Source organism: Chrysemys picta, chromosome 3 (assembly GCF_011386835.1).
Source record: "Chrysemys picta bellii isolate R12L10 chromosome 3, ASM1138683v2, whole genome shotgun sequence".
In the NCBI taxonomy this organism is placed as follows: domain Eukaryota; kingdom Metazoa; phylum Chordata; order Testudines; family Emydidae; genus Chrysemys; species Chrysemys picta.
Genome location: NC_088793.1, coordinates 142,199,603 through 142,224,317, shown reverse-complemented (window position 1 = coordinate 142,224,317; position 24,715 = coordinate 142,199,603). Strand labels below are relative to the sequence as shown.

The window sequence follows — 24,715 nt, the reverse complement described above, 5'->3', positions numbered from 1 at the left end:
AGTGTCCTTTGCCTCAGTTTCGCACCTTATGGTGTGAAACTCCAACTAGCTAACATTCCTTAACACACCACTCCTCTCTCCCTCCACTGCAGCCCACTCACAATTAGCTGTCCTTGGTTAGCAAAGACACAGGAGTCCAGAGGTCTGTTCCTGGGCGGGGTGGGGGTCACCTCCCACCTTTGGGGGCGGGTCTTGAACAATGCCTCTTCTGCTCTCACCTCTGCAACTGGCTCACAGCTGCTGCACTCTCACTGCTGCTGCATCTCTCTCTCTCCCCCTCCTCTCTCTGTCGCCACTGGCCGCCGTCCCCTGCTACTGCTGTCTCCCTGCTGCCGCTCTCTACTGCCACTGCTGCTGTCCTCCATTGATGTGACATCACATTCTGAAGTTCCATCAGCTCTCAGTGATTCCAGCAGGTAGTGGGGAACCTCACTGCTGGTGTAGTTGCTATGTTGCCTTTAACTGTTCCCACATAAGTGCGAAGGCTCAGCCCCTAGACTTGCTCAGCAGTGAGGACAGCTCTAGAAATCACCAACTGGAAACAAGGACTCTTAATTAAAAGTTTAATCAGGTCTATCATTAAACACTGGAGACGGGTAGATCAAATGGTATCTAGGATGTTTCTCAAATGTGGCAAAACGATCTGCGCCCTATACGGATAGTGAAGTACCCAGGATCACCAGGAAATTATGCTGTGGGTCAGGTGATACTACATCCTCTGGACACACTAAGGATACCATCTGTTGTTTGTATTCTGGAAGTGCCCTCATTGTACGAGGCTCTGGCCACTCATGTGTGGAGACACATTCACTGCATTCAGTAAGACCACTACCATCAAAAGTCCACACCGTCAGGCAGGAACACTTGTCCCAATCAACTCTCATCTTTAGAGCCCTGCGTGGATACAAAATTTGTATCTGCATCCAATCCACAATAATGATCCGCAGATCTAAAGCAGAAATCCGCAGATTTGCAGGGCTCTACTCATCTTCACTGGGAGTAAGGCATCCCTTACTCCCTGCTTAGCAAGTAAAGTTCAGTTTGGGATGACCCCGTCAATCAGGGCAAGCTAAGTACAGTTCTGTTGCCCTTTACTCATACACTAAGGATAACCCCTGCATTCGAAAACTAGAGTGATTTGTAACCCACACCAGCCAAAAGCGATCACTTTGGCAAAGCAGCTCCATCATGCTGCGCACCTAGGCAGACTAGAAGTGTCTCTACAAACAGGGTCTGCTCCTGAAGTCTTCCCCCGCCCCCCAATGTGATGGGTCACTACACTAGATGTCATGGGAGAGCTCATTCAAACCTTGCTTACATCACCAGAGCACTCTAACCTCCACCCCACACTCACAAGCCACCACCTCTAGATTCTTGTCCCCACAGGATCTTAGAGGATTTTTGTTGCTTCTCCCCCACAAGCCAAGGAAAGGAGTGGGAGTCAAAAGCAGCCGCAGAAATCTTCTCCTCAAAGGTCAAAGAGATGTTGATTTACCTGGCTGCCGGGGTATCTGTTGTGAGTGAAATATTGTGAAACCAACACAAAGGACGCTTAGAATATCTGGGTTGGAAGGGACCTCAGGAGGTCATCTAGTCCAACACCTGCTCAAAGCAGGATCAATCCCCAGACAGTATTTGCTGGGCAAGCCCGGTTTGGTTTTGCATTCATTTGCATTTTAAGTCAACAGAAAAACAAGTCATCAGGAAGTTAAGAAAACAGCCTGGCATCAACACATGGGAGCACAAGGAGCAGGAGCTTTTTCTGGGGATACTGTACAGTTCAAAAGAACACATTGCAAAGGATTACTGGACTATAAGAAGTGGAAGGAACTGCTTTGTTATCCATCACAGAGGGAATAAAGGGTCCAGCACTCCTTGCATTCCCTGAATGATGGATCCCCAACCAGGTGGGGTGGGTGACGCTGAAAGGTTGGTTTAGGTAAGAAACTTATCTTAGGCCATGTGTACACTAGCACTTATGTCGGCAAAACTTTTGTTGCTCAGGCATGTGAAAAAATGTGTAAACTGAGCACATTCAGTCTAGCAACCAGTGAGTTACAGAACTGCACAATGCCATTTTTAGAGTCACTTTTGAGAGAAGAACCACACTCGTAAGGGGTTGTCGTCCATATTACTGGAGGATGCCACAGTAAATAGGATTAGCACTCAATATGTTGTTAATATAGTCCAGTATGTTATTTGCATTCTATAGCATTACATTTGTCATACTGAAGAAAACAACACAAACTAACAGATAATAGTTGCCTCTTTTTCCTTCTGCAGTACTCCCACCAACCAAGTATTTTAAATTTTTCTGGTATCCAGCAAGTTGCAGCACACACAGATGTTTCTCAAATGTGGCAAAATGATCTGCATCCTATACTGATCGAGAGATACCCAGGATCACCAGGAAATTATGCTGTGCGTCAGGTGAGACTACGTCCTCTGGACACACTAAGGATACCATCTGTTTGTATTCTGCTAGTGCCCTCAAATGTATAAGGCTCTGGCCACCCATGTGTGGAGACACATTTGCTGCATTCAGTAAGACCACTACCATCAGAAGACTGAGAAAGGTCATCCATAAAGACACAACGTCAAGGCTGACAGGCCCAAAACTTAATCTACTTTAAATTCTATTCCCTAATTTTACGCAGCTCCAACAAGTATTACGTATAAAAGAAAATCAGATGTTAAACATATATTTAAATGAAAGAGTACTCCATGTAACCTAAAATCAACCCAGCAGGATGTCTTTGCGCTCACACAAACATGCCATGTTTGCACAGTTGCCCTTGGAACTTCACATGGAGGGCAAGCCAAATGTCTTCCCTGAAGAGGTCTTGCTGGTTTTGAGGAGGGAGGGCTTACCAAGTTGCCCCAAAGATCTAGCTGTAGTGGTGGGTTGGACCATGATGCAATTTGACATCTTGCCTGCTCTGGATTACTATAGCTTCTCAAGAAGCCACAGTGTTTTTAAAAGGTACATGGGACCAGGACTCAGGGCTTCCTTTGCTGGTCCTTCCACCTATTCACTGTGCCACTTGGGGCAAGTCACTTTACTTTTCTGGTTTCCATGACCACATCTGTAAAGTGGGGATATCAATTATTCTCTTTCTCAGAGGAGTAACATGATGCTTAATTCATTAATGCTTGTAAAGCACTTTGGGAGCCCCAGAATAAAAGTGCTGTAGAACTTTGAAATATACCAGGCCTGCATTTTGCCCACAGTTCTAACTCCAATAACTTCAGGACAGTTGCATGTAGTAGAACCAGGCCTAGTCTTGGTCACTCTTCTAGAAAAGTCCTGGGGAACTTTAGGAAAGGGATGAAACTATAATAAAAAGTTATATAGAAATCACTAAAAACCTATGGAATGTAAAGGGACACTGCTATCAGCAATCTAATCAGTTTCCAAAAAATGAGTTACATGCTGTTGGTGAGAACTGCTTTCTGCATCAGTTGGGCCATGATCTGAAGATACTGTTGAAGATGGCAGGAAGGTTAAAGAGAAGGACTCAGCCTTCACACACACAGTGCCATGACTGGCCAGATATTGTAATACATTAACTAGAGAGATTCAATCTTAGCTAGGTGACATTTTCATTATAATGGCCTTACTGATGGCCTTATTGAGTGAAACTACTTTTATATAGTCCATCTTCTTAAAATCAGCAATAAGAAGTTAAACAGCACCAGGCCTAGCATGGATCCTTGACTCCCGCATCTCCTGTTAACATTTTGCCATGTTGAAAACTGACTACTTACTCCCACTCTATTTTTTGTTGCTATGTTTATGTAAACAGACTAATCTAAGGGCTAGTTTGTAGCTAGTTCTGCAAGGGGAAAGGGCACAAGGGGTCTTTCCCCAGCCCACCTTATGCCCCTTTCAAGGACCAGCACAACCCTAGTCCTTGCGCTACACCATTGCAAGGATCAGGAGTTTCCTGCTGCTGGAGCTACTAGAGACTCTAGAGGGGGTAAAGAGGGTTTAAAGGTGGGGTGTGACCCTATTACCCTTCCACACCGACAAGCTGAGTTGAATCTGCACAGCAGGGGTATACAAACAGCACCTGTTAAATGGTCTCTGCTCTAGGGTGACTGAGTCAGCCGGAACACCTCTTGGGATTCTCACCAGTGTGGAACCACTCTGTGCCCCCAACCAGCCATGCAGGCTGTGGCTTAACAGCACCACCATAACCCATTGTGTCTAATAAATGAACTTTCCAATCTGTAGCTGGTGGAGTGGAAAAATGAAGCTTGTTTCAATGTCTGTGAGAGGCCATAGTACCCAGTTCTGAGGTTCCTGGGTGATTTACTGGCTGTCAGCCAAACTAAAGGAAAAAATAACAGAGCAGATTCTGAGGCATGGTAACCATATGGCATGCTCAAGTAGGGGATTTTTGCTGCTATGGGTAACAACAATGTATGAAAATAAAGATCCTTATGACAACATAGAAACATTCTCCATCGGCAGCACAGAGAAGAGAGTTCTGTTAAAACATAATAGAGCAGCTGGGGTGTCAAACCCATTCTGTGGAAAGGTCCAAATTCCACTTTTAATTCAGTCCGTGGGCTGAGATGTACAGCTAGAACTACATACTCCCCTCAATCCACTGCAGAACACCCACTGATGCCAATGGTAGGTTTACAAACAGGACAAAATACTCGTTGCTGCATGAACTTTCAGAACACTACCCAGAACAAAATGGAAACCATTCAAGGGGACATTCTTGCTCCCACTGAAGTCAATGGCAAAACTCCCATAGACCTTAATAGGAGCTGGCTCAGGCTCTTAATGATCTGATAGTTTTTCCCCTTTAGAGGCTTTTTTCCACTATTTATCTAAATATAGAGAAACATGTCCTTGAGAGAGTACTTAAGAGACCAATAATAAAGATGACGCAGAACCCTCTGTACTGGATACATTTGGGGATATTTTAGAGGCAATCTTTCAAGGCAGGAAGTTGCCTAATATGAGTAGTCTGTTGTACAGGTTCCATTGTTTTCAATTTTATCCTCACATTGAATTATATTTTGTGTGATTCCATTTTTGAAATTAGTTGTTCTCCAGTGTTCCGTTCTTTGCGCAGTTTATAGAGAAGTGACTATTTAGTTGTTTCCTGTTGAACTCTTAAGCCTCATTCAAGTCACTTGCTATTTGTAAGGCACATTTCTTGTAGAAAGCAAACAACAGTATTATTGGTACTGCAGTAGCGCCTAGAGGCTGCCATCAGTGATTATTATGCTAGGCACTTTACAAACATATACTAAAACAGGGGTCGGCAACCTTTCAGAAGTGGTGTGCCGAGTCTTCATTTATTCGCTGTAATTTAAGGTTTCGTGTGCCAGTAATACATATTAACGTTTTTAAGGTCTCTTTCTATAAGTCTATAATATATAACTAAACTATTGTTGTATGTAAAGTAAACAAGGTTTTTTAAAATGTTGAAGAAGCTTCATTTAAAATTAAATTAAAATGCAGAGCCCCCCGGACCGGTGGCCAGGAGCCGGGCAGTGTGAGTGCCACTGAAAATCAGCTCGCATGCCACCTTTGGCACGCGTGCCATAGGTTGCCTACCCCTGTACTAAAAGATAATCTCTGCCCCAAAGAGTTTACAATCTTAGCATATAACAAGAGACAACAGGGAAGAGGCCAAGCAAATGGTGTGAAAGTGGAGGAAGAGAAGTTAGCAGTGAAACAATGATGGTGATTATCACAAGGAGAACTCAGTCCATTAGCTGCCTAGCCACAGAAAATGCTTATTATAAATACAGTAGCCCTCGCAGAAAAATTAAAGAGCTGATATTGTACACTAGCTACTGATATAGTTTGTTTGCAAACATCTGTTTGATGCTGAACAATATTAATGTGATTTTTGTGTGTGCGCAATTCCAGCATATCAAGCGCCGTATTCAAAGATTGCAGGCTGGCTGGGTAGTCGAAGAAGATACATTTCAGGGATACACGCCCTATGGATACCGAACGTTCTCAAATATCATCAGCACCCTTAATCCCTCTGCCAAGCGCCATCTGGTACTTGCTTGCCACCATGACTCAAAATACTTCGGTCCACAGTGGGATGGCAGAGTGTTTGTGGGAGCCACTGACTCAGCTGTGCCCTGCGCTATGTTACTGGAGCTAGCACGTGCCCTGGACAGCCAGCTTCAGTCAATTACGGTACTTGTTTCTTTTTTTCTTTTGCATGCTTCCGTGATAACTGAGCCTTATGTGGCTTCTGTATTGTCATTCTCAATGATCATCGGCCTGATCTGTCTCCTATTGATGTTAATGGCACAACTCCCATTGATTTTAATGGGAACAGAACTGGGACCCAGGTCTATTACTGTATAAGAGTTTAACTTCACATCATACAAAAAAAATGAGGAAGCATTGATAGATGCACAATGGTATCAGAGAGGTTTGAGCAATTCAATACGTGCTATGGAAATGATACATTTTTACTTAGTTGAAGACAGGAGACTTTTTAAAAGATTTCTAACCACAGGATATACAGAACCATGCTTTTTAAAAGTAACCTAATAGTGTCAGCTTTCAGGATGTAGAATACATTAATCTCTGTTTCTAAGCCTGATGCCATTAAATGAATGATTAAACATCACAAAGAAACACAGTAACACTTCATAATGACATGTAAAGGGTGGATAATTTAATGGATCATAGCCATCGTCATAAATGCATGGATTTTAAGGCCCAAAGAGACCATTATGAACATCTGGTCTGACCTCTTGCGTAATACAGGCCATAGAATGCCATGTAGTAATTCCTGCATCAAGCCCAGTCACTCAAGAAGACATTGAGAAGGGTGTGGTGTATTTCTCTCTGTAACTGCTACGTCTTTGCTTTGTGTGTACCGCACTTTTAAATCTCTAGGAAGTTTTCTGAGAGAGGCAGCCATTTGGAGAGAGAAAGAGTTGCAGCAGCCTGTTACAGAGGAGATACATACACCATGTTCTAATGGCAACTTCACTTCTGTTGTTTTTTTTCTTGTTGTTTTTCTTAATATGTCAATTATTCAGAATTAATTATGTGGTGGTCTTAGATTATGGGAAGACATAATACAGGAAATGTAATATATATTAAGTTGTCTTCTCCATGTTAAGAGCTGATGTAAATTGGCGCTAGGGCCATCTGCAATGCACAAGAAGTTTCAGTGGCCCTAAAAAATCCAGGAGCTATGCTACATATTTTGGAGTGTCTTATCTACTATTTCACACATGCAGATATAAAACACTCCTGTAATAGATATGCCTGGGTTTCATATGTAAAGCTGATCTTCTCTGCAATCTCGAAGTACAGATGATAGATTTTGATTTTGTGGTGTTCTGATGTGAAGTATCTAAGTAATCTAAACATTGTTTTTAGGGCTGCAATTGTTTCCAAAAAGTTGATATAGCACCTTGTAGTGCTAGTAGTGTATTTGGTGATTTGAACATTATGAAGTGTTCCAATATTTTTATCGTAAAACTAAGTATGTTATATTACATATATATCCACTGGCCCTTTAAAGTGCCGCTGCCGGAGTTCCAGCGGTGATTTAAAGGGCCCGGGGCTCCCCGCAGCGGCTGGAGCACCGGGCCCTTTAAATCACCGCCGGGGAAGCCGGTCCAGTCCGGCCCGGCGTACCGGCTTACTTTCACCTCTGGATAGAACGCGGTTTCACCTATAACGTGGTAAGATTTTTTTGGCTCCCAAGGACTGCATTATATCAGGGTAGAGGTGTATTTCCCCATGGCATATATTAATGAATTGTCATTTAAAAATCTTAATTTTGCGTGAACTAGCACAGTTGTTTATATAAACAAATCCTGGCACCAATTTAGAGGTTTGAATCTTTAGCAAGTACTAAGTCAGTATTTAATTTCAACTTTTAATTTCGTGAAGAGACAGTATTTTAAATGTGGGTGAAATAATTACTTTGTACAAATGATGGCCTGTGAAATCTGTTAAAGTATTTTGGGATTCATCTGATGAATACATTATCTATGACCTTTTGACTCTACTTGTAATAGCATAATAGTCTATTATGTTCTCGGCCAAATCTATTAATACACAGTGACTTTGAGTTGTGATTTCTATCTCAATGCTCTTCCAATTTATTTATATTTACGTAAAGCTTAAAATACTCTAGTTCATAGATATCTTTTTACATTATTCAGACATGGAATATTTTAAGCAGAAAAAAAACAGGCATAGATACTTCTTTTCTTAAAGTTACTTTAATTCACATTCTCCTGGTATATGTATGGGGGTGATTGAGCTCTGTCTTGCAGTGGAAAGAACAAAGGGGAGTAACTGAAATCTCTACAAAATAGCCGGTGTTTCACAGCGGAGCGGATATCAATATTGCCCTATCTACACAAGGGAAATTTTCTAAGTTTCCCACCATTGTTTACCCTGGTTCAGCTCCATCAGTGGTAGCAAGGTTGGGAGCCTTAGTGCATACAGGGCACTGGATGCCGCCACCATCACCTCCACTTTTTTAACTCTGTTTGGCATAGGATTAGTGGATACAATGGTAAAACCACCAATGGCAACTCTCTAGACTGGGGTCCCAAAGTTACTAATATGGGTGGAACAGACCTGGTGTTAGCAATGGTGGAAAATTTTAGGAAGTGGCCGCAGTGTAGACAGTGCCTGTTCTAGGAACATGTGGTGGAAGAGGAGAAAACATTGCACATGGATAGCTCCTTTGCAGCCCTAAATACAAATATCTTCTCTGCAGATGGCAGTCCCTTGATATTTTTTTTTTTTTTTTTTTTGGTGGCTGAAGAGGAAGGGTCTTTGTGACACTTTTCAGGATACCTGAGGTGTCCGGGGTGAATCACTACCACCTGCTTACAGCAAGAGGGAGCCCTGTCTGTGCCCATCAGGGCGACGCTTCACGCTTCACCGGCTGCTGGCAACACCGCTCCACTCTGGGGTCTGTGAGCCCCTCTCTTCCCCTTTGCAAGCTAACAATTTACATACTCACTTTGTTACACTCGTGTGCCCAGTCTCTTATCTCTAGGTGCCCGCAAGGCACACCAGTGGAAGCAGTGCACCCCAGTTTATCACTCTCCTTCGCACAAGTTGCTTATGTCTATAGTAAAACCAAAGTGAAGTTTATTTAACAGAGCTTAAGACTCAAATAAAAGCAAGTATAAGGGTTTGGAAACATAAGGTAACAGGTAAAAGAAAACACAAAATACAAGCTATAGCCTATACTTATTAATAATTTACTTTCCTGGCTACTAAGGTATTTCTCATCCAATGAATTTGCTCTTACAGCATTTGTCCAGTCCAGAAAACTAGGATCCACCTTTCATGAGATATCCATTACAGAGGAGAGACTCTGCCAGCAGGGATAACAACTTGTGATTTTTCTTCATTTCTTATACAATGACAGACTACTGTTTCTTACCCCTGGTGGTTCCCTATTCAGAGACTTTTGGGGGGGTTCTTTTGTCTCTTCATAAATCCTCAAGACTGCACCTAGTCTAGACAGTAAATACTGGGCTGGCTCCACGGATGTCCATGGTTCTCAGTGTTGACTGAGTTAGCCCGGAGACCCGCCTTGCCTCACATGGCAAGTTTCACTTCAACAGTTTTGAAACTCAATATCCTACATAACTAAAATTATTTCCTGTGCAAACATCACAAAATAACCATGACAATCAGCTAGTTCTTAAGTTTCAGCAGAGCCCACACACAGCCCCCTTCAGAGAAATATTGAGAATTTGGTTAGACACAGGTCAATATACCTGCTTGGGTATGTCTGTGTCACAGTGTTCCCTTTCCATAATGTGGCAACCAGGGTCCAGATACCCCAAAGGGAGAACAGGGGGTCAAAATCACAAAGAGTAAGTAACTGAATCAATTGGTTGTGTACAGTGTTATTGTGTGTAAAAATATGCCAAGGTATTTTATGAAAGCTTGTAATATTTTGAACTTGATGGTCTTTATGTATACAGACCTTGGCTATGAGTAAATGTATTTGTGTACGTGTAGAGCTGTGCTCATGATTTGTGCTGCAACATTTAGCTCCATCTCACAGTAGAGTGATGAAGCAATCAGGCAGGAAGGGGTTGCGTTCCCACCCAACCCTAAAGCACCTAGCATTATACAATCCAGGAAAAGACAAACGCTGAGTCATTAGGATTAGTGGGACAACATTAAGACATCCTGTCTGAAATTTCCCCACCCTAAATAATTAAGTCACCATGCCAGTATAGCGACATAGTTTTAAGGCACCCAAAGTTACAAGACAGGCGGTGACAGAACCCTTTACTGGTCTGGGTGAGCCCCAAAATGAGACACATCTGTGCTTTGGTTTTAGGGTCAGATTAAGGCTGCACGTCACCCTGCAGAAAAAGAAATGTCACTATTTTAATGACTAATAGTGCCTTGTTCCTCACTGTTTTCACGAGACTCAGTACACACAAACATGACAAAAAACCACAGCTCATTATGAGTCTGCTTGCTGAGGCAGAACTCATATCAAGGATTACCACAAATGCTAATCTCAGATGACACTAAATGTTTCATCCACCTGGTTCTGTAGACCTCTCTCAAGTTATTGAATTCATCCTCATACAAGTCAGAGATGTGAAACTTCTAACCCCCGACAGAGTCCTCATAAAGGAATTGTATCAACACAGGCTGCTTTTAAGGCACATGACAGTCTTTATCGTGATACCACCGTATAGGTATGGGAGGCTGAAGAGTGGTAGTCCTTTCATGTGAGTCGTTAAAAACAGACTACTCATGAGAAAGTTGCAGGATCAGACCCTGTATCAAGATGTATTTCCACAGAAATTGAATGTGACATTGCTTTTGATATTCCTCAACAGACCAGCTCAGCCTCCAGGCCAGATCTTTCACTTAAATTGATTTTCTTTGATGGTGAAGAAGCCTTTGTGCGGTGGTCACCTACCGATTCCCTCTATGGATCTCGACACTTAGCTCAGAAAATGGAATCTACTCCCCACCCACCTGGTGCAACAAATACAAACCAACTACAGAGCATTGTAAGTGAAAACTCCTTTAATTTCCAAATGAATTCCTAGTTAAATATCATACAACTAATACAAAGAACTACTGTGAAATCAGCCAAATTCCACCAAGCGAGAACTCCACCAGATAATGGGAGTGAGCATATGGGTTTGGTGTTTTTTTTTTTTTTTTGAGAGAGAGAGAGAGAGAGAGAGACCTTACTTGCTTTCTGCTTCTCCTTCCTGTGCCACTTCAGCGTGAAAAGCAGGGACAACTGGAGGCAACTTGCTCTTATTTTTTCTGCAGGAAAAAGTGAGAGTTGCAACTGCTCACACCAGGTCTGAATCTGGCCTATTGCATTTTGCAAATCACGCTGCTCCTTTTTTCCCTGGTTAAAGGTGCTGTTGTATATTAAACCTCGCTCCTGCCTCTCATTAGCTCTCTTCACACATAGTGAGTTGATTACTGGTTCTTTGCTCAGAATTATTGAATTAGTGAAGTCAGAAGTAGCGAAGTCCTACTCTGTCACTTGTACTCATATTTATATGGCATATTATTTCCTTCAAAGACTTTTTAATGAAGCTAAAAGTTTTCATTTTTGTTTTACTCCTATAGGATCTGTTTATGTTACTGGATTTAATTGGTGCTTCAAACCCAACCTTTCCCAATTATTTTTCAAACACTGCCCGATGGTTTAACAGACTTCAAGCAATTGGTAAGGAGGGTTATCCATCAAATAAGGGCTCAATCCTGAAAGCCCTCTTCAGTAGAGTCATTCCTCCCCTGGAATTCAACAGGAGTTCTTCATGCAAAGAGTTGTAGGTTCAGACTCTAAACTTGTGGTAACCACTTCCAACCAAAGCAAGTTATTAAAATTTTTAAGGTGCTTGTTTTTGGTAAAGTTGTCCTTGCTAAACTCCGTTTGTTTTACTAACACTTATGGGGGTTTTCAAAGATTTCACAATTTATTACCTGGTTCACATAATTCCATAGTTTTATGAACTGGAAATTAATTTTTCTAAAGAAATAAAAATAAAAATCTAACATTTAGCAGGATCTTGAAAACTGCTATGAAAACTCTAGTATACGTGTGATCTCTAATGAAATGGCCCAATGGGTAGCCTAGAAACATGGGAGCCAGGAAACATGAGTTCTAAGATTGTCACTGTGGGACCTTGGGCAGGTCACATTACCCCCTCCGTGCTTCAGTTATCCTCATTTTACAGGTGGGGAAATAACAGCCATCTTCCTCCACTGACTGATGCCAGGTGAACACAAATAATTGTTTCCAATTGTTTTTCCCTCTTTGATGTGAAAAATATCCTATACTACACGAGAAAAGTTGTTCAGTTGACTATATTATTTGAAGAATATTTTACTGTCAAGTATAATTTAAACTTTGTTTCAATTGTGAATTTTAGAACGAAAGCTACATGGCTTGGGTTTGCTGAAGAATCACCCTTCTGAAAGGCAGTATTTCCGGGGTAACACCGCTCCAAGGTTGATTGAGGATGACCACATTCCATTTTTAAGAAGAGGTACTGGAATCCATTTTGAATATTTCCTAATTAGTGTACGAGTTTATTGTAATTTCAGGGGCAGATGCTTATTTTAAGCAAGTGAGCATTGTGTATAGGCGAGCATTTGCTAACCTAGCTCCTTAAATCTGAGGCTCCTAAATACATTTTCAGAGGGGCTAAGCACCACTGATCCCAAAGACATTTCATAGCAGTAGAACACAGATCTTCCTTTTCCAAAAGCACAGCTCCCCACCATCTGAGCTCAAAGGAAGCTCAGTACACACACTAGCCAGTTTGTTACAGCACAATTGAGACTAGTGAAATAATCTATTCTTCTTCACCTTGGCATTTCACAAGCATAAAAGGGGAACTTGGCTTAGAGCTTTGATTGAGCTGATATTGAGAGCCTTAGACAATCCCAGGAACTTTTTCACTGGGTTCTCTAGTGTTTATTCCTCCCTACTTTAATTATGAGGCTTGTACTAATCCCCAGCCTGCTTCTGTTGCCACTCGTGTGTTCACTCTAGCCAGCTGCAGGGCGTTGGCAAATGCAAAACTGGGGTTCAGTCCAACCCAAGCTCCTCTGAAGGTCAGATCATGCACAACTGAGTAGGGTGAGGAGCACAGTATGGTACAGCTCATAGTTGAAGAAAGCAGGGCAGGTGCCACTGAGGCATAGCCTGTTCAACACCTTCCATGTGTGAGCTATGGCAAGGATACCAAGAAGAAGTCCCAGTGAAAAGGTGGAGAAGAGCCACTATAGTCACCAGACACTGCAGGTGACAAGCTCCTCTAACATCATGGGTAGGAAGCAGAGAGAGGTGCATCTTACCTGTTTGCTTTTGGGGAGCTGGTAGCCGTGTGAACAAGGGGGTGGTAGGGAACAGGATGGGGGGAGGGGAAGAGTGGTAGGTGGAGAATAAATTTCATTGTCCCTCCCACAACCACCCCCACTCCTCCAATGGCTTGGTGCCTGAGGCTTTCAACTAACCAGCATTACAGAGCCATCATGCTGGGAATTCTGGTTGCTTAGTGTAACAAAGGGTGCTCCATTATACCAGGCAGTAATGGGGTAGGTAAGGCATCCCAACCAATCCCAATCAGGGAACTGGATACTTGCTATGTAGAACAGAGCAAGGCTAACATTGCGCTACAATAGGCCCATTCAGGGTTGCCCTGGGGGAAAGCTACAGTGGCTACAATATGTCCTCCGCAGCTCTCAGGTAAGCACAGTAGGAGCATGACTGCAAGGCTGAGAGCTGCTGTGACAGTCCAACCATACCTATTCTCACAAGTATTTTTAAAAAGAGTGCTGGGAAGGAAAGGAGACTAATTTTAGGAATCAGAGGGGTAGCCGTGTTAGTCTGTATCCACAAAAACAACGAGGAGTCCGGTAGCATCTTACAGACGAACAGAAGATTCCCTTCTCTTTGTGTGTCAGTATATTTATGCCTGCATCTGTAATTTTCACTCCATGCATCTGAAGAAGTGGGTTTTTTTACCCACGAAAGCTTATGCCCAAATAAATCTGTTAGTCTTTAAGGTGCCACCAGACTCCTCGTTAATTTTAGGAATTATACAGTGTAAGTGGTGAGCTTCTGTAGTCACAAGCTGGGTAAGAGGAACAATAGAAGGAAGCTCTAGAGATACCAGCTTGTTATGGAGTCACTATATTGAGTAATAGTCTGACTATAGCCCTGGATTCCAAATGACTTAGGTGCTCCACTTGTACTGTAATGCTTGCTAATTTACTCACCCAAAAGGCCTGTGTGCTACCTTCAAATTCCTTCCTCTCTTTCAGGGGTTCAAATTCTTCACTTGATCCCATCCCCTTTCCCTAAGGTGTGGCACACTATGGAGGACAATGAACAAAACCTCAACAAACCCACCGTTGACAACCTCAACAAAATCCTACAAGTGTTTGTGCTGGAATATCTCAATCTGTGATAGCACAGTGGCTCTGAAGCACTGCTCTGTTTTAAATACTGCTACCAGCCCCAAGCATCAAGTTCTTAATCATCTCTCACCACGAGAGAACTGTTATGGAGAGCACTAAAGTAAAGCATGATGTGATGACAACTCTTGTTAGTCAGAGGTCAGCTGTCTTTGGCTTCATAGTCCAGTTAAGTCAGATAAAAATGCCTTTAAACAAGAATTGTTTAAAAATGCCTTTAAACAGCCTGAAAAGAACCTGGTCCTCCACATCTGACCTGAGGAGAGAAAAGGGAAACCTGAATTTTTCCATGTCACTATCAATGTTTTTAGTCTAGACATTAAAACTAAACAGAATCCAGATCCTGAATGCAAATACTTCCTAGTTTAGGGTTTAGCTGCAGTTTTTATAGAATGAATAACTTTTAAAAGTCCAAAGATGGAAATTCAGAGCTCATTACCAACCATAAGTGTTCAGATTATGCCTGTTTTGAGAATGGTGTGGAGCTACCCCACCCCAGAAGGAGCTTCCAGAATTCCTGGCATGCCAAGGGAAGCACACCTTAAAACAAAAGATCATGTGCTTAATCCCCATGAAGCAGAGAAAGGACCATAAATATTGTCTTCTTCCTGTCCTGTCCTTTGTGAGGTGGTAGGTTTGTGCTCAACGTGGGGGCAGGAACTACACCTATGCTCTGCCCTTGCACAGGCATGTAAGAGAAGAGTGGCTATTGGGGGGGTGGGGAGGGGGAAGAGCAGAGTTCCTGCACACACTGTGCATCCATGCAAGAGTCAACCACAGTTTGTCCCAAAATAAATAAGCCCTTGCAGAACCCACCAGGGAGTGGTGGTATTGCAGCACAAAGCAAAAGCAGAACTGATCACATTTTAATTGTGTGCATTTTTTAAAACTACAGGATTTTTAAATACAATGCAAGCTGTAGACTAGTGGCGCTAATGAAATAAACATTAGAGTAGGTGTAAGGTTCCAAAGAATGAGAGTCTAAACACCACACAATGAGGAGCAAACAAAAACATCCCAAGAGTGATAATTGCCATGGCACTGGCCTGTATTTTAGATTTTATACAAATAAGCTTTTCTAAAGCTAAGATCAATATTTCCATAACTTCAAATTCCAATAGAAACTTTAAAGGCACTGAACATTCCCTTGCAGTGTTTGCAACACAAAGTTGCAGCATTGTGCTATTATGAGAACCTGAAAACGAAATTTTGATCTTCTATTTTCATTGTCCAAGTTGAGAGAAATGCAAAAGGTAAAAACAGCACACGATGGATTTTAAAGAATTTTCAATTTTAATAATTTAAGTCACTGTTTGTAACAAAGGCAAGATTTTTTAAAATGAGATTTTTAAACGTTACATCCTCCTATTAAGATGCAATAATCTGGATGCATTTTCTAAAACAGAGCACAATAAACTTAAACACCTGTTTATCTAATTTTAAAATAAATGTACAATAAAAGTTGTCATATTAAATAAAAATTATTTGGAGTCATTGCTAGTACGTGCATGTTTTACAGGTTATGAGAATAATTTTAAGTTTTAATCATTTGAGGTTTGAACATTAATAAGGTTACGCTAATATCCAAGTGGTATATAAGACACCTATACAATGTCACTAGGCAGAGAAGAAGTATTAACAAAAGGGAAAGGTACAGAAACTGTCATGTGTTTAAAGGCTTCTAAGTTATTAATTTTTAAAAAGTGGTTTGTTTGCTGTGGTTTCATGCTCTGTAAGGCCTCTGAAAATAAAATGTATTGGCATTTGTAACATGTATGACATATATGTGGTTAGATGCTGTTACTAAGAAACTGCCTGAAATTATAAATTCCTACAAGTCTATTCATTATTTTACACTAACTCACCCATAAAAATGTACTCCCGTCTGAAGTGTGACCTACAAAATCAGTATGGCGCATTTAAGGGTCCCCACTGCTCCTGAGAAAAGTGCTACACTTTTATTCCTGTGTCACTAGCTGACACCACCAGCTTTCTGAAGTGTCTGAGGTTTCCTCTGAAGGTAAATTTTTATTCACTTTGCTAAGGGTGACCATATGTCCTGTTTTGACCGGGACAGTCCCTTTATTAAGTCCTGGCCCGGCTGTCCTGACTTTTTTGGCAAAACTGGGCATTTGTCCTGTTCGCTCTTGCCAACTGATCATCAAGCTGTCAAGAGCAAATGGGACAAATGCCCAATTTTACCAAGAAAAGCGGGGTGCCACCCCTAGCAGGGCACGGAGGAACATGGAAGAACGGAGGGGATGACTCGGGCAAGCGGCTTGGGCCAGTCCAGCCCCACATGAGCGGGGAGAGGGGTTGGGCAAGCAGCTTGGGCTGGCCCCGCATGGGCTATGGGGTGAGTGGCGCAGACCAAGGGGGATTAGCGGCTCGGGCCAGCCCCATGAAGGTGGGGGGGGGGGAGGGGAGCAGCGCAGGCCAGCACTGCACTGGGTGGGTGGGGAATGACTTGGGCCAGTGCCTGACGACAGTGCCGTGCAGGGGGGAGGCACGCAAGGCTTAGGCCAGTCTGGGGGGGGGGGGGGGGGAGGAGGGAGGCCTCAGGCTAGCCCCAGGCAGTGTCCCTTTTTCCCTTTGCTACCAGCTCCCTATTTAGGGCCTGAACTGAAAGGCACTTAGCAGACATAGATCTCATTGACTTCAATGGGCTGCAATAGCTCAGCTCTGGGGAAGACTATTTTTGGCCATGACAAGACGGTCCAGTGGTTCAGGTGACACTCGTCCCCTGGGCTCATAAGAGAACTAGGGACCCGACCTAAAGAGTTTCCAGGCCCTAGGGCTCATCAAAAGAGGCTTACCTGGAATGGCACAAGTCTCAGATCCAGAATGGAGGAAGGCCTCAGCAAAGATGGTCCACAGTGCAGCTGGAAGAGAGCAGGTGCTGGAAGGTATGAGTGACCCAGAACACTTAAAAGCCTAGACAGCAGCGAAAGGCAGACTTAGCCAGAGGAAACCCTAAACTGACTGACAAATCAAAAGCACAGTTTGGGGTGGGGGTCTCATTGGTCCAATCAAACAGACACCCAGAGAAAAAACACTTGGTAGAAGAAAGTCAGGGTCATCACTTACCATTCCCTCAGAAGACAAATGGCAGGAGGTTGGTGGTGGAGCCAATTCAGAGCACATTGGAAACTGAGTTCATCTTTGTATAAAAGATCTGGCATCTGGACAGCATCTCCCCTTCCCTATCTGCATGGCGAATACTGTGCCCAGGTGGGACACAGCAAAGATGATGAACTCCAGGCCATCTGCTGATCCACAACTTGTAAAACTGCTGGTTGGACCTCCTGCTTGGATAGAGCTGCTACCAGTCAGTCATCTAAATATGACAGCTCTTGAATCTTTGGTTCCTGTAGGGATGCAGTGGCCGCTACCAGAGCCTTTGAAAAAGTGTGTGTGGTGCTGGTTATAACAAAGAGGGAAAAGCACTAAGTGTCGTTACACAAAGGATCTCTCTGATGACAATGTATTACTTAACTTGTATTGCAATGAGTAATGCATAGGAGCCCCAGTTATGGAGCTCATTCTGGTAGGAACTCTATCCACAAACAAAAAAAGACTGTCCAAGAATTTACAATTTCTCAGATCCAGTCAGGCCATACAATTTGCTTACTTCCATTGCAGCACTCACTACCCTGTGAGATTGCATTTGGAGTGGATTTACTGGTTAAACCAGAATCGTCTGCTAGGTGGAATCCTCCCAGTCTCCTCTGCACAACAAAATACAGTCCACACAAACCCTGCATGTCATCCTGCTGGGGCAGCAGTCTCATGGCCATGAGAGTGAATACAATTAAAATCAGCATTTCCCATTTAACATACACAGATACTTGCTTTTTTGTGTGATTAGATACCAAACACATTGATTGTGACCAGCTAACAGTGAAATTTAAAATACAATTAGCAAAAGCAAAAGAATGACAAAAATCTTGTATCAGAAGTGTCATATATAAAGTTATTTACAAAAATTTAAAAAAACAGTTAAGTGTACATGAAAATTAGGCAGTCATGTTGCCAATATGGCCCTCAGTACCACAAACGCAGAGCATCACTGCCATATACTGCGTTCTCTTTTTCTGCACCATTGATGTATACTATCCCTGTGAACTAGCTTTATAAATGGTGAACTGTTTTCTGAAGCTCTACAGGTGAAATATAAAGTCACAATGGAATGAAAGGGCACTTTCAACAATCTGAAGGATGCACTAGTGGCTTATCAAGAGTGAGCCATCCACTGTGCATGCCCAAAGTCATTTATCTGGTTCATACTGTTACAGGAGTGGCCATAGGTAAGAAAGAGGTGCTTCTAGAATGTGGAGTTTCTAATATTTTATTTCCCAGTATACTGTCATGTAATTCTGCAATTAAATTAAAAAAATACAAATATAAGTATGAAACAGTTACAAGAAAACAGTTGATGAACATTTTGTACCTCAATAAAATCAACAAGAAATAAAATTATATAATAAATGATTCCTTAATGTCAATAAGAAATTTAAAAGTCTTAGTTTGTCCTTATACTGGACAGTAAAATGTGTATTGAGAAAAAATACTTTTCCAACCAAGGAAAATCTAACTGACTTTGCCAAAGATCGATCAAACAGCGATCATAATTTTTAAGAAAAGAAATGAGAACTGGGGCAGAACAGATGAATCACTGCTGTTGCACAATCATTCAGTAAAACAATTCAGAAACAATTCGCAGTTAAAAAGAATGGAGGATGCTCCGCCTTCACAATTTTGCTCTCTCATGAAACTATGTTCATGTTATACTTCGGCACATTATTGGAGAAAAAAGAAAGGTGAATAGAAAATCTGCATGTGAATAAATTCAGTAGCTGTAAAAACTATTTGCAAGTTTCACAAGTCTGTCAAAAATTTGTTGCATCATATATACTAACATAAAAAAGTGGAAATGCAATTAACTGTTTAATGAATATAAACAATACAATTGATCCCAGTAATTTAGAATGGTCTAATGGTTTACAAAAACTGGGCAATAAAAAAAATTAAATCAATACCCTTATGTACAATAAATAACGCATAATAGAGTTTATTATGGCTGGGGTTGACCTCGAGTGCTAGTTCCATATCTGCTTGGGACATTTGTAAAACCAGTCCTGAATCCTTGAGTTGCTCCCATCCCTGGAATTCCAAGTCCTTGATTGAATACACTGCTGTAAGGTACAGATCCATGATTAAGGCCCAATCCATAGGGTCTTGTCTGAGTGTTTAAAAGGATAACTGGGTTCATATTTTTGCCCGGTGTGTTAAAAGAAAATTCTGGAGGTGGGCTGCTAGGTTTAGCTGGAGTGGATGTAACAGGGTTCAAATTATCAGTAGCCTTTAAATGTGGCATTGGAATAATATGATGATCTGAAAGATTCAACATATTGTTTGCAATAGGCCCAGATGTTAAGGTAGGTCTGATCCAATCATCTTTGAAAATCTGAACAGTCAAAGTAGAGACTAGAGTATACAGTCGATTAGTCACATGAGCAAGTACCATTTGTTCATTAGCATCTCTTCGAATTCGTACATGTACTGATCCAGCCTAGAAAGTGAACCAAAACAAAAACCAACCAGGCTGTTATAAGACTTTTAGGTAGAGATCCTGATTTGCATTAAACATTTTAACTACAAGGAGAGCTAAGCAGTATCTTATTCTGCACAAACGTGGAGACTACTGTGGAGCATCAGTGGAGACTACTGATCAGAGCCACACTTAAGTAATTCTATGATGAGGACAAATGTCCATGAGGTCAAAACACTGGGAATGGTGATAGGCTGAGATTCATATCTGGGAAATTTAGATTATTAAAACATTATGCACTTGGTGTTAAATATTGTTTATAGTTAACAGTGAAGTGAGGACAGAAGCTGTAACATGACAGGAGCAGGTGGAGAGAAGAAGAAAGAGCATTAAAACAAACTCCAAGTTGAGAAAAGTATGTCATTGTGCTGCTGTTGAATGCAAGAGACAACACCTGTACCAGGTGAGCTTGAAGGTAAGGTAAAAACAGAAGCACTGCCTCAGTGTCTGAAGTGATTACACTACCGGATATAATCAGTGTGTGGTGTATGCCTGCCTGACCCTTACTAACATTTCCCTTTCCCGTAACTTGAACTAGTACTGCAGACAGCACGGGAAACAAAGTTTTGTCCCTCATTTGCCTTTTGCATCCATATCTAACAAAGAATTTGACCTACAGCAAATGCAGTTAATGGCTGGTTTTCTTTCTGGTAGCACTAACTAGCAAGAGTGTAGGCAGATCTTGGGCATCACTCCAATTTCACTGCAGATTGGAAGGTGCCAAATAAACAGACAAGCTGAGGTGCAAAGGTTTTGTAAAAATTTGTGGAGAATCCACTGAGTCCAATTTATTCCCACTGCATGACTTCAGTAGTTCAGTAACATCTGGTATTTCAGGTAACAGAATAGGGGACTACAGAGCTTCCCTTTCCTTATCAGCAAATTTGGGTAAGTTAACTTTGGCCAAGAAGCTCCTATGTTTTCAGGGTATGACATGCTAAGAGAAGAAAAAGGAGAGAAAAGTTTTAAAGGACTCTTAATTCCTGGCTGTCGTTGAGTACCTGATCCCCCGCTTTAGTTTCAGTAATAATTTCCTTTGTGTGTCCATTTTATATCACAGAAGAAAAAACAGCTGTTCGAAAGTTTTAATAAACTCCATATTTTCCATTTAGGATCTTATTAGGTGCTCCTCTGTAGTACAGGAATTCTACTTCTGTTTTAGGATTGCTAGAGCACATATGGTTCAGTTGAAGAGACCATATTTTCCTTTTCACTTCTCATAGCTGAGCTTTTTCTTCCTCAGAGACAATTCATATTAACTTCCCATAAGATAAAGCCATAGGAGAATCCCATATCAATTGATTTGGCACTAATCATTAATGACATTTGGAAGAATTTTTAAGGATCCAAAATGGTAGCTTTACTCCAAAGTTGTTGTATAAGTCAATGATTACTACACCAAGAAGATTCAACTCTCACGTCCTCTGACAAGTCTGAAAACTGGTTATCAAAGCATGGTTCAAAGCAAAGATTTCATGGAGGGAGCACTTTAAAAAGAATAAAAAAATCCTACAAGTACCAAGCTATAATTTAGCCTACAGTAAGAAACGCATGAATTTGCTGCTAGAGGTATTGTTCTCTTTCTAGATATAAAATAGTTCTACATTTATGATACCACTCTGAATTGTGATGTGCACTTCTTTAGCAAAAGATTGTTATGGTGGATCTGTGACATGATGCCTCTGTATATAACCAAAAATTGCATCTTGTTGCAAAGATAAAGATAATGAAGTAAAGATAATGTTCCCTTTTTAAAAAACAAGACAATATGGCACAAAACATACCAAAGTACCAAAGCCCAATGTCCAGAAATGCTCATTTCGAACCTCCAAGACACCATCCAAAGTGGAAACCTAATTTAAAACACAAATATGTGGTAAATTATCATTAAAGAAAATGTTTCCAGTCTTTTAGAAATGTAGATTTGTTTAGATGGCTGAGCTGTAGATGATATTGTCAATATTTCATTTTGCATTGTGGACTCTCCCTTCAATTAAATTTTCATAAGGGACTTCATTGAAGAAGATGCCACTAAACTCCTAGATATATTTATATCCAATGTATTCCCACTATCTGAAAATGTGTAATTTCTTCATATAGCAAGACCTGTTTTTTCCGACACCCAGGCTCTTTCATGAATGCTTACAACTCCTCTATTTGTTAAAATATAAAAGGAACTCCCTCTTTTATGCCTTCTTAAAACAAATTGTTGCAAACCCTTTCAGTGATAATTTATCAAAGATTGAATATATTTTAAATAAAATCTGTACCTATTTAAGAACTAGAACATTTCTATAAGACATATCAACCGTACTGTCTAAATTAGATTGTAAGCTTTGTATTTCTTTTATACACACACACACACACACACACACACACACACACACACAGTGCAAGTGTAGAATTTTCATTTGCAGTCAGATATATCTTCTGTGGGATGAACACTTGAAGGACCGGTAGGTTCTCACTATGCACGTTCAACCTTTGTATTGAACTTCTTTGCTGTGCACCTCATGTATCATGTTATACGCTAACTTACCTCTCTAATAAGTTTATCTAGCTGACCAATCACATGTGGTGGGGTTGTCTGAAAATAATCAAAAGAATGTTACAATAAAGACAAACAGATGCTAATTTGGTCCTATCTTAAAGTTATATTAACTTTATTATGATCTGTCTGCTGCCTTTATAATTTATAGTAGTATAGTCCTTTAAATGTAATTACTTGAGCGGGTAGTTTACTTAACTCACAATGCTGATAGTATATGTAACAAAAAAGCAACAACTCAATCAAAACTATAGGCTGCATCTGTGATTGCTATGATTCCGTGATACATAGTTGTCTCACGTTAGAAATTTCTTCAGAGTTTAATCATGTATCATTTCTTTCTTGTGAACATTTTTCATTTACATGTTTAATGGTGGAAATCATTAAACATGTACATTTTTAAAAAGGTAAAATTAAAACATTTTCTGACACAGTCTCACCTGAAGTAGTACTTTTCCACTGTAGACACTCATAGGATACATGGTACCAAAAGTCATCAAAGCAATAGCTATCGCAGAGGCTGTATCTACAGCAAAATAATTGCTGAAACAAAAAGGGTAATTTTAAATGACGTGCTTGTTTCCTAGGGTATCTGCAAGCCATATGCTTTTTCTTTTAAATGACCACCATTGTATAGATATAGAGAGAGAACATGCAAAAATTCACTAAGCATATGTATCTGAAACACACAACTTTTAAAAAACAAATGTGTCTCAATGATTATGGTTCATGTCACATGTGAAATTTCAGCTTATCACATGACCAGTGCTTGCAAACCTAAAAGGAGATTTCCCATGAATTATACCCTAAAATACTTATTTATTTAAATAATTATTATACGTACTTAATTTCAATTAACATATATGTAATGCAAAGAGCAAAAGCACCAGCAAGATCAATCAAGACAAAAGGATTCATTCGTGGAAGGAAGATGCTGCTCAACCCTGGAATGATTCCACACAGACTGCAACAAAACAGAAAAAAGCAATTGTCAGCTAGTTGTTGTAAGTGCTGGAAAACTAGAATTAATAAGCTACACCTGCTACTCCAACATACAATAGACCCACTTCAAGGATCATGCAGACAGGATGTTGCTGCTGACTGGGTTAAAAGCCTTTTTATTCCTGCTGGAAGTTAAATGATCCTCTTTGTGAACTACAAAGATTAATTATTTTCAGGCCTAGAACCATTTATGTCTCCTCCCCTTACTCACAATGTAAAATCAAGTGCTTTGTGCATGGAACATTCCTATCTTTTGCATCTTAATTATATTTAAACTCTTTCCCAGTTTTAAATAAAGATTTCTAATCTTACAAGGAAAAACAGAAGACAAAATTACAGTAAAGTACACTAGAGTAATCAGTCTTTCAGAAAACATTTCCACAAATTTAAACTGCGATCAAGTGTTATGCCCTTTTTGTTAGCAGATCTGACTGTGTGTCCTAGACTCTTGTTCTGGAAGCCCCTTTCAATATCTGAAAATCACTTTTTTAAAGACAGCTTTCTATGCTGTTCCCCATAATACTGAGTTGCCATACAATAAATCAACCTCATTGTCTTCTCTATCTAAATCTTTTAAACATTAACCCCCCCAATTCTCTACACAGTAGTCCTAGGGTTGCTCTTCCAAAGCCCTTGTACAGCGGTACCATTATTTTTCTTTACATTTGTAACTTTTTATTTATGCAACTTAGAAACTATTGACTCTTTGCCAGTGCACACATTGAGATGGGACCTTCACAGTCCTGCTTCTTGCTACACAGAGTCCCTTTCATCTTGTCTCATCTAACTTGCACCATTAAGGGCTTGGTCCAATAAGGTACTATGCGCTCAGGTTCAGGATGTGCTTAAGCGTACTGCAGGATCTGTTTAGCTCATTGAAGGATCAAGCTGTTTATGATTATAGTAAAAGACGGTTACTCACCGTTGTAACTGTTGTTCTTCGAGATGTGTTGCTCATATCCATTCCATTAGGGTGTGTGCGCGCCGCGTGCACGATCGTCGGAAGATTTTTACCCTAGCAACACCGGCGGGTCGGCTGTGGAGCCCCCTAGAGTGGCGCCTTCATGGCGCTGAATATATACCC

The 24,715-nt window shown here is 41.0% G+C and overlaps 2 protein-coding genes across 6 annotated transcripts in view; one reads left to right on the top strand and one right to left on the bottom strand.

Annotated features, from left to right (window-relative positions):
- The window catches only part of QPCT (glutaminyl-peptide cyclotransferase), a 29,272-nt gene extending 12,971 nt beyond the window's left edge, over positions 1 to 16,301 (top strand). Inside the window, exons 2-7 of the mRNA XM_005296238.5 lie at positions 2,284 to 2,430; positions 5,900 to 6,181; positions 10,855 to 11,031; positions 11,612 to 11,711; positions 12,418 to 12,534; positions 14,318 to 16,301. Coding sequence (XP_005296295.2) covers positions 2,284 to 2,430; positions 5,900 to 6,181; positions 10,855 to 11,031; positions 11,612 to 11,711; positions 12,418 to 12,534; positions 14,318 to 14,463 — 969 coding nt within the window. The 3' untranslated portion in view covers positions 14,464 to 16,301. The remainder of the gene's footprint in view (positions 1 to 2,283; positions 2,431 to 5,899; positions 6,182 to 10,854; positions 11,032 to 11,611; positions 11,712 to 12,417; positions 12,535 to 14,317) is intronic.
- A 2,501-nt stretch (positions 16,302 to 18,802) lies between these two features.
- SLC30A6 (solute carrier family 30 member 6) overlaps positions 18,803 to 24,715 on the bottom strand; it is a 44,509-nt gene continuing 38,596 nt past the window's right edge. For all 5 annotated transcript variants that reach the window (XM_008174232.4, XM_024110796.3, XM_065589191.1 and 2 more), the window contains 5 exons: positions 23,474 to 23,593; positions 23,070 to 23,172; positions 22,621 to 22,668; positions 21,866 to 21,934; positions 18,803 to 20,042 (listed from right to left, as the gene is read on the bottom strand). In XM_008174232.4, the coding sequence (XP_008172454.1) occupies positions 19,545 to 20,042; positions 21,866 to 21,934; positions 22,621 to 22,668; positions 23,070 to 23,172; positions 23,474 to 23,593 (838 nt within the window). In that variant the 3' untranslated portion in view covers positions 18,803 to 19,544. The remainder of the gene's footprint in view (positions 20,043 to 21,865; positions 21,935 to 22,620; positions 22,669 to 23,069; positions 23,173 to 23,473; positions 23,594 to 24,715) is intronic.